The following is a 15,231-nucleotide window of genomic DNA, read 5'->3' on the forward strand; positions in this document are numbered from 1 at the left end:
ACCTGAGAAAGAGACAGGCCATGAAGGGATGGATGATCAGGTAGAGTACAGCACAGAGAAGGGAAGGAAACATGGCTGCAGAGGAAAGCCACACGCGGGCAAGGGTAGGCCAAGCATGGATGATCAGGTAGAGTACAGCACTAGCATTTCATGATTGGTTTTTGGCTTTTCTTTGTTTCATTCTATGGATCTTATCATAATCTCAGTTTTATAAAAATGTCGGGATAGACTGCAAAACCCATATTATAAAACTATGGTGTCTCTTTTATTATGTCCAGTAATTGCTCCAAACAATATTTACTTTACCTTCATCTGTGTGAAATTTTATTATGTAAGGTACTAAAAAGCATGAAAATAGTGTTATCAAAATTAAATTATGAAAGATCATATCTCGACTGATTTGTTTTCCGTTATCCTGGTGTTTACTGTGAGTGATGAGTAGATGGCATTAATTAAATTATGGATATTATATTGTGCTGTTGAAAACTGCTCAGTGTTGTTATATGGGATGTGATGACATATGGCTGTCCATTCAGAAACACTGTTTATTGTTCACCCTATGTACAAGATATGTATGGCCTTCTTCACCTGTAACACCAACCCTGATGTAGGGAGTGAGGACATGGGTACCAGAAACACAGGATCTTATGGACTCAGTGATCATCTAGCCTACACACAAAAAACAAACAAAAAACAAACAAGCACAAACTCCAGCAAGCTCCAGGTCCAATGAATGGCCATGTATCTAGGTAATTAGGGAAAGAATGACAAACAGAACGTCCAGTGGTCTCCTCTGACCCCTTGGAACATACACATTCATGCAGGAGACAAAGAAACCCAGAGAGAGAAAGACAGAGGGAGGGAGAGACTACACTGGCCTTTTAACAGCTTGAACTTAAATCTCAAAGTAAGTGTACTGATACAGATAATATATTTGAAGGAAAGTAGAATTAAATTTTAAAAGAACATAGTAGAATTATTAATGGTAAAATACAAGGCATACTGACAATTAACATGTAATTTAAGTTTATGTGAAATGAAAAGTAAGTTGTTAGTATCAATTGTTCTCAATTTTGTTCTCATACAAACATTTTCAAAACTATCATCATGCACTTGAATTTTCCCCTGCTTCTCAATTATTAGTGGTTCCTTTATAACAATGGAGATAAACACTTGACTCGTTTGATTCTAACACATGTGTCTCTGTCTTTTTCCACTCTGCTAGGAGAAGGAAGAGGACAAATCAGACACGTCCAGTTCTCAGCAACCCAAGAGCCCACAGGGCCTGAGTGACACAGGATATTCTTCTGATGGAATATCAGGTTCCCTTGGGGAAATCCCAAGTCTTATACCCAGTGATGAGAAAGATTTGCTGAAAGGACTCAAAAAAGACTCTTTCTCACAAGAAAGCAGCCCCTCCAGCCCCTCAGACTTAGCCAAGTTGGAAAGTACAGTACTATCCATTTTGGAAGCTCAGGCAAGTACACTTGTTGGTGAAAAAGCAGAAATGAAAACACAGCCCCAGAAGGTTTCTCCTGAAAAGCCTCAGGACCAGCAGAAATCTCAGACTCCAGCTGAAACACAGGATATTACTCTCTCAGAAGAGGAGATCAAAGAGAGTCAAGAAAAGAAAATTAGTTCCAAAAAGGATAGCGAACAAGGTTTTCCTTCCAGGACGGAACACAAAGAGAAGCCTGAGCTGGTTGATGACCTAAGTCCGCGAAGAGCATCCTATGATTCGGTTGAAGACAGCAGTGAAAGTGAAAACTCCCCTGTTGCACGCAGGAAGCGGAGAACTAGTATTGGCTCATCCAGCAGTGATGAGTATAAACAGGAAGACAGTCAAGGTTCGGGGGAAGAGGAGGACTTCATTCGAAAACAGATTATAGAAATGAGCGCTGATGAGGATGCTTCAGGCTCTGAGGATGAAGAGTTCATCAGGAGTCAGCTCAAAGAGATCGGTGGTGTTACTGAGAGCCAGAAGAAAGAGGAATCAAAGGGAAAAGGAAAAAGCGCAGCAGGGAAACACAGACGACTGACTCGAAAGAGTAGTACCAGCTTCGACGATGATGCAGGGAGACGTCATTCCTGGCATGACGAGGATGATGAAACTTTTGATGAAAGTCCAGAACTCAAATTCCGAGAAACTAAAAGTCAGGAGAGCGAGGAACTCGTTGTTGCAGGAGGAGGAGGGTTACGCCGATTTAAGACAATAGAACTCAACAGTACAGTAACAGATAGGTACTCTGCAGAATCCTCTCAGAAAAAGACAACTTTGTATTTTGATGAAGAGCCAGAATTAGAAATGGAAAGTCTGACGGACTCACCTGAGGACAGATCTAGAGGAGAGGGATCCTCTAGTCTCCATGCATCCAGCTTCACTCCTGGCACATCCCCTACATCAGTATCATCACTTGATGAGGACAGTGACAGTAGCCCAAGTCACAAAAAAGGAGAAAGCAAGCAACAGCGCAAAGCCCGGCACAGGTCACACGGCCCTCTCTTACCTACCATTGAAGATTCGTCAGAGGAAGAAGAACTAAGAGAGGAAGAAGAATTATTAAAAGAGCAAGAGAAGCAGAGAGAACTGGAGCAGCAACAGAGGAAGAGTTCTAGTAAGAAATCAAAGAAAGACAAAGATGAACTTCGAGCTCAGAGAAGGAGAGAAAGACCAAAGACACCGCCTAGTAATCTCTCTCCCATTGAGGATGCATCTCCCACAGAAGAACTGCGCCAGGCAGCAGAAATGGAGGAGCTCCATAGGTCCTCTTGTTCTGAGTACTCACCTAGCATAGAATCAGACCCAGAAGGATTTGAAATAAGCCCTGAGAAAATAATAGAAGTTCAGAAAGTTTATAAATTGCCCACAGCTGTGTCTTTATACTCACCAACAGATGAGCAATCTGTTATGCAGAAAGAAGGTGTTCAGAAGGCTTTAAAAACTGCTGAGGAGATGTATGAAGAAATGATGCACAAACCCCACAAATATAAAGCTTTTCCAGCTGCAAATGAACGAGATGAAGTGTTTGAAAAAGAGCCATTGTATGGTGGTATGTTAATAGAGGACTACATTTATGAATCTTTAGTGGAGGACACATACAATGGATCAGTAGATAGCAGCCTGCTCACCAGGCAAGATGAACAAAATGGATTTATGCAGCAGAGAGGAAGAGAGCAAAAAATAAGACTCCAGGAACAGATTTATGACGATCCTATGCAGAAAATTACAGACCTCCAGAAAGAGTTTTATGAATTAGAAAGCTTACACTCTGTTGTGCCTCAAGAAGACATTGTTTCAAGCTCTTATATCATTCCAGAAAGCCATGAGATAGTGGATCTGGGTAGCATGGTAACTTCTACCAGTGAAGAAAAGAAATTATTGGATGCTGATGCTGCTTATGAAGAGCTCATGAAGCGGCAACAGATGCAGATAACAGATGGATCCAGCCTCATACAGACTACCATCGGGGATGACATGGCAGAGTCCACTCTGGACTTTGACAGGGTGCAAGATGCATCTTTGACATCAAGTATCCTTTCTGGAGCATCTCTTACAGACTCAACCAGCAGTGCAACTCTCTCTATCCCAGATGTTAAGATAACGCAACATTTCTCAACAGAAGAACTTGAGGATGAATATGTAACTGATTATACAAGAGAAATTCAAGAGATAATTGCCCATGAATCTCTGATATTAACCTACTCTGAGCCTTCAGAAAGTGCTACATCTGTCCCTCCTTCTGACACACCTTCTCTTACGTCATCTATTTCTTCAGTTTGCACCACAGATAGCTCCTCACCTGTCACTACGCTCGATAGCCTAACAACTGTTTATACAGAGCCAGCAGATGTCATAGCTAAATTTAAAGACTCTGAGGAAATTTCTTCAACTTATTTTCCAGGCAGCATTATCGACTACCCAGAAGATATAAGTGCATCTTTAGATCGGACCATCACACCAGAAAGTAGAACTAATGCTGATCAGGTTGTGATTTCTTTCTCGGGTATAGCACCTCCTATCACAGAATCTGGAGGAGCTGAACCTGCGAGGCCACAAGCTGACACCATTTCCACTGACTTACCTATATCTGGAAAGGATTTAATAAAAGGCCAGAAAGAAACTGGGGATGGAATTATTCTGGAAGTTTTGGATGCTTACAAAGATAAAAGGGAAGAGTCTGAGACTGAACTCAGAAAAATTAGCTTACCTGAGACTGGGGTGGCCCAAGCACCTTCTTCTGTAATAGCCCCTCAAATTAAGGAACAACCTATATCACCACATTCTGTATCTGGAAAGATCTCTGATCAGGAAAAGCCCACATACAGGTTACCATCTGGCAGCCATCCATCTAAATCTCACCCATTTTTCCGAAGTTCTTCTTTGGACATATCAGCTCAACCACCCCCTCCTCCTCCACCCCCTCCTCCTCCTCCTCCACCCCCTCCTCCTCCCCCACCCCCACCATTGCCTCCAGCAACTGCTCCTAAGCCACCCACTTATCCTAAAAAAAAGTTGGCAGCTGCAGCTCTAGTAACTCCAACTACTATCGTTACAACCCATGCTGATGCTATTACTACTGTAGAGGCCACAGCTGCCCGAAGGAGCAATGGGTTACCTGCAACTAAAATAGGTGCTACTGCACCTCCTCCTGTCCCTCCTAAGCCTTCATCAATTCCAACTGGACTGGTATTTACACATAGGCCAGAGGCAAGCAAACCTCCAATTGCCCCAAAGCCGGCAGTTCCTCAGATTCCGGTGACTACACAGAAAACAACAGATACATGCCCCAAACCAACAGGCCTATCTTTAACATCAAGTATGTCCTTAAATTTAGTGACTTCAGCAGACTACAAACTGCCTTCCCCTACCTCTCCACTTTCCCCACACTCTAATAAATCCTCACCAAGATATTCTAAGTCTCTCATGGAGACTTATGTGGTTATTACATTGCCCTCTGAACCTGGGACTCCAACAGAGTCTTCTGCTGCTCAAGCCATTACAAGTTGGCCCTTGGGATCACCTCCAAAGGATCTGGTTTCCCTTGAAACAGTATTTTCTGTAGTTCCTCCCATGACAGCTACAGAAGTTCCAAGTGCTTCACAGCCAACCCTATATACATTTGGAGGTTTGGGGACATTTTCTGCTACCCCTGTTGTAACATCATCTCTCTTTCAAACAGTACCAACTCCACTTACACAGTTTCTTCCAACAGAAACTTCAAAACCTGAAGTTTCTGCAGTGAGAAGTGCAGTCCCAAGTGTTGCTCCCAGAAGTGTTTCCATACCAATTCCTCCAGAGCCTCTTGCTTTAGACAGGCATCAGTATAAGGAAAATGGAAAGCTGCCACTTATTGGAGATGCCATTGATTTGCGTACAATACCAAAAACAGAAGCTGAAGTAACTGAAAAATGTATGGATCTTTCTGCTTCTGCAATGGATGTGAAAAGGCAAACTGCAGCGAATGAAGTTCATAGACGACAAATTAGTGCCGTCCAACCGTCTATCATAAACCTCAGTGCAGCTTCCTCCTTGGTAACTCCAATTGCCATGGATTCTAAGGCAGTGTCTGTTGTCACATGCACAGACACTACAATTTACACAACAGGCACAGAAAGCCAAGTGGGTATAGAACATGCAGTAACATCACCACTCCAGCTTACTACATCAAAACATGCTGAGTTACCATACATGAAACCTGGTAGCCAGAGTTTTCCTATTCGAGATGAAGCACCGATAAACTTATCATTAGGTCCTTCCACTCAGGCAGTGACATTGGCTGTCACAAAGCCTGTCACTGTGCCTCCTGTTGGTGTAACAAATGGATGGACTGACAGCACCGTGTCTCAGGGGATCTCTGATGGAGAAGTGGTAGATCTCAGCACGTCAAAGTCTCATAGAACTGTTGTGACAATGGATGAATCTACTTCAAATGTGGTGACTAAAATCGTAGAAGATGATGAAAAACCAGTTGATTTGACTGCAGGAAGACGAGCTGTGTGCTGTGACATGGTTTACAAGTTGCCTTTTGGAAGGAGCTGCACAGCACAGCAGCCTGCAACTACCCTTCCTGAAGACCGTTTTGGTTATAGGGATGACCACTATCAATATGATAGATCAGGGTCATATGGTTACAGAGGGATTGGTGGAATGAAACCTTCCATGTCAGACACTAACTTAGCAGAAGCTGGACATTTTTTCTATAAAAGTAAGAATGCTTTTGATTATTCTGGAGGAACTGATGCAGCAGTAGATCTAACTTCAGGGAGAGTGTCTACAGGTCAGTATGACATAGCCATAGACCCTGCCTTGAAATGTCATTATGGTGTTATGCATCTCGTTTCAGGATGAAAATTATCCCTACTCCAGTTTTTGTTTACATTTTTGCTTTCTTTGGATGGTTTGGCAATATATTTTAAAATACATGTGCATTTTTGTTTCTCCATGGTTCTTGCTGTTGTCGTTGCCTGCATGTGCCTGCATGTTCAACATTGCTTTTCTTCGCATCTAATTAGGTTAACCTGTGGATTTGCATGCAGTCCCATTCATTGCGCTCATCAGGATAAAAGGGCTTTCAGACCCAAACACCAGCATTCATTCTGAGAACTGGACTATAACTCTACCCTGTATTTCAGGTGAGGTAATGGATTATTCAAGCAAGACTACAGGTGCATACCCAGAAACACGCCAAGTCATTTCAGGAGTTGGGATTAGTACCCCGCAGTATTCCACAGCAAGAATGACTCCACCTCCTGGACCCCAGTATGGTGTGGGAAGTGTTTTGAGGTCATCTAATGGTGTTGTCTATTCTTCAGTAGCAACTCCAATCCCCTCCACATTTGCTATCACCACTCAACCAGGCTCCATTTTCAGCACCACAGTCAGGGATTTATCTGGCATTCATACAACAGATGCAATAACTTCATTATCAGCCCTGCATCAAAGCCAGCCAATGCCTAGATCGTATTTCATAACAACAGGTGCATCAGAAACAGACATCTCAGTCACCAGTATTGATATCAATGCCAGCCTGCAAACTATTTCTATGGAAACTCTTCCTGCTGAGACAATGGACTCTGTTCCTACCTTAACCACGGCCTCTGAGGTGTTTTCTGAGGTCGTTGGAGAGGAAAGCGCTCTTTTGATTGTTCCTGATGAAGACAAACAGCAGCAGCAACTCGACTTGGAGCGAGAGCTCCTGGAACTGGAGAAAATTAAGCAACAGCGCTTTGCAGAGGAACTGGAGTGGGAACGTCAGGAGATACAGAGGTTCCGAGAACAAGAAAAAATCATGGTTCAAAAGAAACTGGAAGAGCTGCAGTCTATGAAGCAGCACCTTCTCTATCAACAAGAGGAGGAGCGGCAGGCCCAGTTCATGATGAGACAGGAGACGCTAGCTCAGCAACAGTTACAGCTTGAGCAGATCCAACAGTTGCAACAACAGCTCCACCAGCAGCTTGAGGAACAAAAACTTCGCCAGATCTACCAGTATAACTACGACCCCTCTGGGACCGCTTCTCCACAAACCACCACTGAACAGGCAATTTTGGAGGGTCAATATGCTGCTACCGAGGCCAGTCAGTTTTGGGCCACTGAAGATGCCACCACAACGGCATCTACTGTGGTAGCCATTGAAATACCACAGAGCCAAGGGTGGTACACGGTTCAGTCTGATGGTGTGACTCAGTACATTGCCCCACCTGGAATCTTAAGCACTGTTTCGGAGATACCTCTGACAGATGTTGTTGTAAAAGAGGAGAAACAACCCAAAAAGAGAAGTTCTGGAGCTAAAGTTAGGGGGCAGTATGATGAGATGGGGGAAAGCATGGCAGATGATCCACGGAATTTAAAAAAGATAGTGGATAGTGGTGTGCAAACTGATGATGAAGAAACTGCTGATCGGACTTATGCAAGTAGGAGAAGAAGAACGAAAAAAAGCGTTGATACCAGTGTCCAAACTGATGATGAAGATCAGGATGAATGGGATATGCCTTCTAGGTCCAGGAGAAAAGCGCGAACAGGGAAATACGGAGATAGCACGTCAGAGGGTGACAAGACCAAACCCCTTTCCAAAGTCTCCAGTGTAGCAGTTCAGACAGTCGCAGAGATATCTGTGCAAACTGAGCCAGTGGGAACCATAAGAACACCTTCCATACGAGCACGGGTGGATGCCAAGGTAGAAATAATTAAACACATTTCAGCACCTGAAAAGACTTACAAAGGGGGCAGCTTAGGATGCCAAACAGAAACAGATTCAGACACACAGAGCCCTCCATATCTGGGTGCCACATCTCCACCCAAAGACAAGAAACGCCCAACACCTTTAGAGATTGGTTACTCCTCTTCTCACCTTCGGGCAGACCCCACAGTCCAGCTGGCTCCTTCCCCACCCAAATCTCCAAAGGTCCTTTACTCACCCATCTCACCACTTTCCCCAGGCAACGCCTTAGAACCAGCCTTTGTACCTTATGAAAAACCCCTCCCTGATGACATAAGTCCACAGAAAGTACTCCATCCAGATATGGCTAAAGTTCCCCCGGCAAGCCCTAAGACAGCCAAGATGATGCAGCGTTCAATGTCTGACCCCAAGCCTCTGAGTCCAACAGCAGACGAAAGTTCCAGGGCTCCTTTTCAGTATTCCGAGGGCTTCACGGTAAGAGGGATTCTGTTCAGTTAGAAGACAATGATGAGTTGATGTTAATCGTGTGTTTGCAGATTTAGAAGGTAACAAAACTAGAATGTAGAAAGTGAGACACTAAATTTGAGGGAGGACTGTGTCATTATAAATGTGGTGGGGGAGGTGGGGGGAGGAGGAAAGACTACACTCACATAAAAGCTGTATGTAAGACAAACTGAGGACAAAGTTTGTTGTTTTATGAAGTTTGAGACAAAATTTCTACTTTAATATCAAAATGTCTGGATTATAGACTGCTTGCAGTGTATTTTACTAACATTCCTTTTATGCATGTGATGGGATAAACACTGGATAAAAACAAACAAGGCTAGGGATGAAGGATGATCATGCATTTAGATCAGGGATACCAAATCTCATTATTGGAGTATTAGTCAAATGCATGTGGACAGTCTCTTCTCATAGCCAGGATATTTACTGTAAAAACAACATAAATTCATTGACCAAGATGAGGGCAGATGGATGCACAATACATTAGGTCCAGTTCACCTATGCTTATTTTATTTGTCGTAATTTTCTTAAACTAACCTCAAATGAGACTCACTGCTAGGGTATGTAGAAGTATAGCTAATTTTTGTTTTAATAGCAGAGGTTATTTTATGGGAGATACTTTTGCTTCAAGGGAAGAAATATATGTGTGAGGCATGTAAAGGTTCTGTAAATGTGAATGAGAAATATTAATTAATCATAACAGCAGGTATAGTGTAATTAATAAAATCAGTTATATGTGGTTTAAGTATGAGTTCAGTTTTGAAAAGAAAATCTTTTCAAATTAAAGTTTTCCCTAGTGCAGTGTTTTTCATCTGAAGGTTCTAAATTCAAGCTGCTATTTCCACTGATCTCTGTTTTAAACCGTGGCCATAGTCTATAATATAATATAATATAATATAATATAATATAATATAATATAACATAATATAATATGATCTGTTTGTAGTTATATAGCTATGATGTTTATAATCATATTACTTAAAATTTCACATCTACATTTTCCAGATTTGTGGCAGATTTTTTTGTATTTCCTTCCTTCTTTTTTTCTGATCTAATTTGTTTATTTATTCACTTTACAGCCTGGTTGAAGCTCCCTCTCTCCTTTCCTCCCAGCCTCACTCTTATACCCTCTCCCACAATTTTCCCCTCCCCTTCTTCTCAGGGAAAGGGAGGCACACCATGTGTACACACCCACCTGGGTACACATGGCTATATCAAGTCAGAGCAGGACTAAGCCCATCTTCTCCCACTGAGGCCAGATGAGGCAGCATAGCTATGGAAAGGGATACAAAGGACCGCACAGAGTCAGAGACAACCCCCATTCCAACTGTTAGAAGCCCACACGAAAAACAAGCTGCACATCTGCTACATATGTGGAAGAGGTTTTAGTTCCAGCTCATGCATGCTCTTTGGTTGGTGGTTCAGCCAATATGAGCCCAAATGGGCCAAGGTTAGTTTACACTGTAGATTTTCTCATGGTGTCCTTCATTACTCTAGCTCTCTCATTCCTTCCCCTGACTCTTTCACAAATCTCCCCAATCTCCACCTGTTACTTGGTTGTGGTTCTCTGCATCTGTTTCTATCAGCTGCTGGATGGATGAAGCCTCACAGAAGACAGTTATGCTAGGCTCCTGTCTGCATAACATTCATCGTGTCAGGGTTGTCTCTTTCCCACAGAATGGGTCTCAAATTTGGCCAGTCATTGGTTGGCCCTTACTTTAATCTCTTTTCCAACTTTATCCCTATGCTTCTTGTAGACATAAGAAATTTTAGGTCAAAGGTTTTGTGGGTGGATTGGTGGCCTTATCCCTCCACTGGGAGTCCTACCTGGCTACAGGAAGTGGCTACTTTAGGCTGCTTAACCCACTCCCACTGCTAAGAGTCTCAGCTAAAGTAATTCTCATAGACTTGCTGGAGCCTCCCCATCATACCTCTCTGTCTCATCTTAGAAATGCCCCCTCCAAGGATTTAGATTCAGTCACCTGGCATTCTTTCCCTAGCTCTCCCTACACCTGGTCCTCTCCCCATCACTTCTCCCACTCAGCTCCCTTCCTTCTTCCACCCCTAGTAACTATTTTATGTCCCCTTCTGAGTGAAATTTAAGCATCCTCCTTTGAGCATTCCTTGTTACTTAGCTCATTTGAGTCTGTGGGGTGTATCATGGGTATCCTGTACTTTATAGCTACTATCCACTTACCAGTAAGCACAAACCATGTATGTCCTTTGGGACTGGGTTATCTCACTCAGGATGATATTCTCTAGTTCCATGCATTTGCCTGCAAATTTGATTTTTAATAGCTGAGTAGTATTCCATTGTGTAAATGAACCACATTTTCATTATCCCTATCTGTTGAGGAACATGTAGGGTATTTCCAGTTTCTGGCTATCATGACTAAAGCTTCTATGGACACAGTTGTGCAACTATCCTTGTGGTATGTTGGGGCATCTTTAGGTATATGCCCAGGAGTAGTATAGCTGGGTCTTGAGGTAGAACTATACCTTTTTTTTTTTTTTTGAGAAACTACAGATTGATTTTCAGAGTGGTTGTACAAGTTGGCACTCCTACCAGTGTCCCATCCCCTTACCCCACATCCTTGCCAGCATGTGCTGGCACTTGAGGTTTTTGGTCTTAGCCATTCTAATAGGTGTAAATGGAATCTCAGAGCCATTTGGATTTGCATTTTTCTAATGACTAAGGACATTGAACATTTCTTTAAATGATTCTAAGCCATTAGAGATCCATCTGCTGAGAATTCTGTTTATCTCTGTACCCCATTTTTAATTAGGTTATTTGATTTGTTGGTGTTTAGTTTCTTGAGTTCTTTGTATATTTTTTATGTTAGCCCTTTGTCAGATGTAGGGCTGGTAAAGATATTTACTCATTCTGTAGGCTGCCATTTTGTGCTATTAATGTCCTTTGCTTTACAGAAGATTTTCAGTTTCATGAGGACCCATTTATTATTAAATGTTGCTCTTTGTGCCTGAACTATTAGTGTTCTGTTCAGCAAGTTGCCTCCTATACCAGTACGCTCAAGGCTACTTACCACTTTCTTCTCTCTCAGATTTAGTGCATCAAGTTTTATATTGTTGTCTTTGATCCACTTGGACTTGAGTTTTGTGCAGGATGACTATTTGCAAATATGGACTATTTGCATTCTTTTACATACAGACATCTAGTTAGACCAGCCCCATTTGTTGAAGAGGCTTTCTTTTTTCCACTGTATGGTTTTGACTTCTCTGTCAAAAATCATGTCTGTAGGTGTGTGGGTCTATTGCTTGGTCTTCAATTTGATTCCATTGATTAATCAGTTTGTTTTTATACCAATACCATGCAGTTTTTATAAATATTGCTTTGTAGTACAGCTGGAAATCAGGAATGATGGATCCTCAAGAAGCTCTTTTATTATACATCATTGTTTTTTAGGTAGGCTGGGTTTTTGTTTTGTCATATGAAGATGAGAATTGTTCTTTCATTGTCTCTGAAGAGTTGTGTTCCAATTTTTATGGGAATTGCACTAAATATCTAAATTCCTTTTGACAATGAGGCTATTTTTACTATGTTAACCCTAGTGATCCATGAACAAGGGAGATCTTTCCATCTTCTGATATCTTTTTCAATTTCTTTCTTAGAGACTTGGAGTTCTTGTCATACAGGTCTTTTACTTGTTTAGTTAGAGTTAAACCAAGATATTTTATATTATTTTTAGCTATTGTAAATGAAGTTGTTCCTCTAATTTTGTTCTCAGCCTATTGATCATTTGTATAAAGAAAGGTTACTAATTTCTTTGCGTTAATTTTGTATCCAGCCACTTTGCTGAAGGTATAAGAATTCTCTGGTAGAACTTTGGAGGTCGCTTATGTACACTACCATATCCTCTGTGAAGACTGATACTTTGACTTTTTCTTTTCCTATTTGTATCCCCTTGATCTCCTTTTATTGTCTTATTGCTCTAGCTTGAACTTCAAGTACTCTAACTTTTAAAATATTTATCTTTAATCTTATGTTACAATCCAGTCATTATCCCCCTCCTGGTCCACCCTCCAACAGTTTCTCATCACATTTCTCCTCTATTCCTCCATGTCCCCATCCCCATCTCCATGAGGATGATCCCACCTCCCTACTCCCACCCCCCACCCCACCCCTTCCAGGCCTCCCCAATTCAAGTCTTGTGAGAGTTAGGCTCATCTTCTCTCACTGAGAGTAGAAAGCCTTTCTTGTCCCTGATTTTAGTGGAATTGCTTAAGTTTCTCTCCATTTAATTTGATGTTGGCTATTGGCTTGCTATATATTGCCTTTGTTGTGTTTATGTATGTGCCTTGATTCCTGTTCTCTCCAAGACTTTTAATATGAATGAGTATTGTACTTTGTCAAAGGCTTTTTCTGTACCCCTGGGATAAAGCCTACTTGATCATGGTGGATGATATTTTTGATGTGTTCTTGGAATCAGTTTGCTGGTATTTTATTAAATATTTTTCCACCAACATTCATAAAAGAAATTGGTATGAAATTTTGCTTCTTTTTGAGTGTTTGAGTGGTTTGGTTATCAGGTGACTCTGGCCTCATAGAATGAGTTTAATAATGTTCCTTCTATATCTATTTTGTGAAATAGTTTGAAGAGAATTGGTATTAGTTCTTCTTTGAAAGTCTGGTAGAATTGAGCTAAAACCAGCTGGACTTGAGCTTTTTTTGGTTGGGAGACTTTTTCATGACTGCTTCTGTTTCCTTAGGAATTGTAAGACCCTTTAACCTGCTTACCTGACCTTAATTTAACTTTGGTAAGTGATATCTATCAAGAATATCATCTATTTCTTCAAGTTTTTCCAGTTTTGTGGAATACAGTCTTTTGAAATAAGGCCTAATGATTCTTTAAATGTCCTTGTAGTCTGTTGTTATATCTGCCATTTCATTTCTGAGTTTGTTTATTTGGATATTATCTCTCTGTTTTTTTTGGTTAGGTTGGCTAAAGGTCTGTCTATCTTGTTAATTTTCTCAACAAACTAGCTCTTGGCTTCCTTGATTCTTGTATTGTTTTCTTTGTTTCTAATTGATTGATTTCAGTCCTTTTTTTGATTATTTCCCTCATTCTACTCTTTGGTGTGTTTGCTTTGACCCTGAACTATGGTCAATATGATACTCCATTGGAGAACACTAATTAATTGTTCCTTTGCAAACAGTTGTCAACTACAGATAGTTTTTTGGTTAGGGATAAGAGCTCATGTTCACTTCCACTCTCAGCATTGTGAGCCTATCTGGTTTAGATTTCTGCAGCCCCTGTGTCTGTTGTTACAATCTCTGCAAGTTCGTATGTGCATTAATCCTGTTGTGTCTGAAAGATACCATTTGCTTGGTGTCTTCCACCCCCTCTGGATCTTACAATATTTCAGCCTCTCTTCTACAGAGTTCCCTATATCCTAAGAAGAAACATTTGATAGAGATATTTCATTTAGGACTTTGGAGTTTTCCCAAATCTCTTACTATTGTCTAGTTTTGTGTCTCTGTATTCATTCCTGTCTATTGCAGGAGGAAGTTTCTCTGATAACCGAATGAGACATTCATCTATAGATTTAGGAAAAGCTTGAAGGAGTCACATTATTGCTATATTACTTTAGTAAAAGAGTATTTGATTTGCTCTTAGGTCCATGGCCTATCTGGTCTTAGGTTCTTAGCCATCTGACCAATGTGAAACATAGATGTTTGGAGTCATCTCATGGAGTGGACCTAAAATTCAATCAGATAGTTACTCCCACAATATTTGTGCATCATGCAGTATATAATACAGGCAGGTCATCATTGTAGACCTCAGGGTTTGTAACTGGGCTGGTGGTTACCCTTCTCCTCTGAAAGTATGCAAATTACCTGCAATAATATGAACACTTGTCAGGCTTTAGGTAGACACCAGGTTGACTTCTCTGTAATTGATGAGATATATAAATATTGTCTTCATCAAAAGGACTTTCCCATCACTTTGTGACGAGCAAACAGTTGCCTTGGCAATAGCCTAAATAGTTTAGGGGTTTCAGCGGGAGCTCCTTTGGCCAATAATTCAATTAAATAAAACCCATTCCATATATTGGAAGTTTAGGTTAGTCCAAAGTTTGTTTAATTGCAGCCTTGTCTCTCCTTTCATTTGGTGCCTCCATTTAGATTTTATGTTTTTATTTTAAGAAGCTTCTACTGTATGTAGAATTCAATATAAACCCTCAAAAATGGTCCTTAGTGTTAGTTTTCCTTGTCTATATTCCTTCCCTGTCTTAGTTATTCTTCTATTGGTATGAAGAGACATCATGGTGAAGGCCACCTTTACAAAAGAAAGTAGTTAGAAGAATGCTTACAGTTTAGATGTTATTCCATGACTGTTATAGCATGAAGCAGATATGCATAGAATTGTAGTAGTAACAGAGAGTTTTATATCCTGCACCAAGTGTATCAGAGAGAAAGAGACACTGGCCCAGACATGTCAAGTGAAATGCAACAGCCTGGTGACATACTTCCTCCAACAAGGCTACAACCATTCCAACAAATCCACACCTTCTACTACTTCCCAAACAG

General features: G+C 41.2%; 1 protein-coding gene across 4 annotated transcripts in view; it reads left to right on the top strand.

The window, feature by feature from the left end:
• Positions 1 to 15,231, top strand: part of Pclo (piccolo presynaptic cytomatrix protein) — a 359,315-nt gene that overhangs the window by 146,332 nt on the left and 197,752 nt on the right. For 3 of the 4 annotated variants that reach the window (XM_031380023.1, XM_031380024.1, XM_031380026.1), the window contains exons 5-6: positions 1,226 to 6,278; positions 6,634 to 8,651. In XM_031380023.1, the coding sequence (XP_031235883.1) occupies positions 1,226 to 6,278; positions 6,634 to 8,651 (7,071 nt within the window). The remainder of the gene's footprint in view (positions 1 to 1,225; positions 6,279 to 6,633; positions 8,652 to 15,231) is intronic. The other variant, XM_031380025.1, reaches the window with a different exon arrangement.

Source organism: Mastomys coucha, unplaced genomic scaffold (assembly GCF_008632895.1).
Source record: "Mastomys coucha isolate ucsf_1 unplaced genomic scaffold, UCSF_Mcou_1 pScaffold19, whole genome shotgun sequence".
Lineage (NCBI taxonomy): Eukaryota > Metazoa > Chordata > Mammalia > Rodentia > Muridae > Mastomys > Mastomys coucha.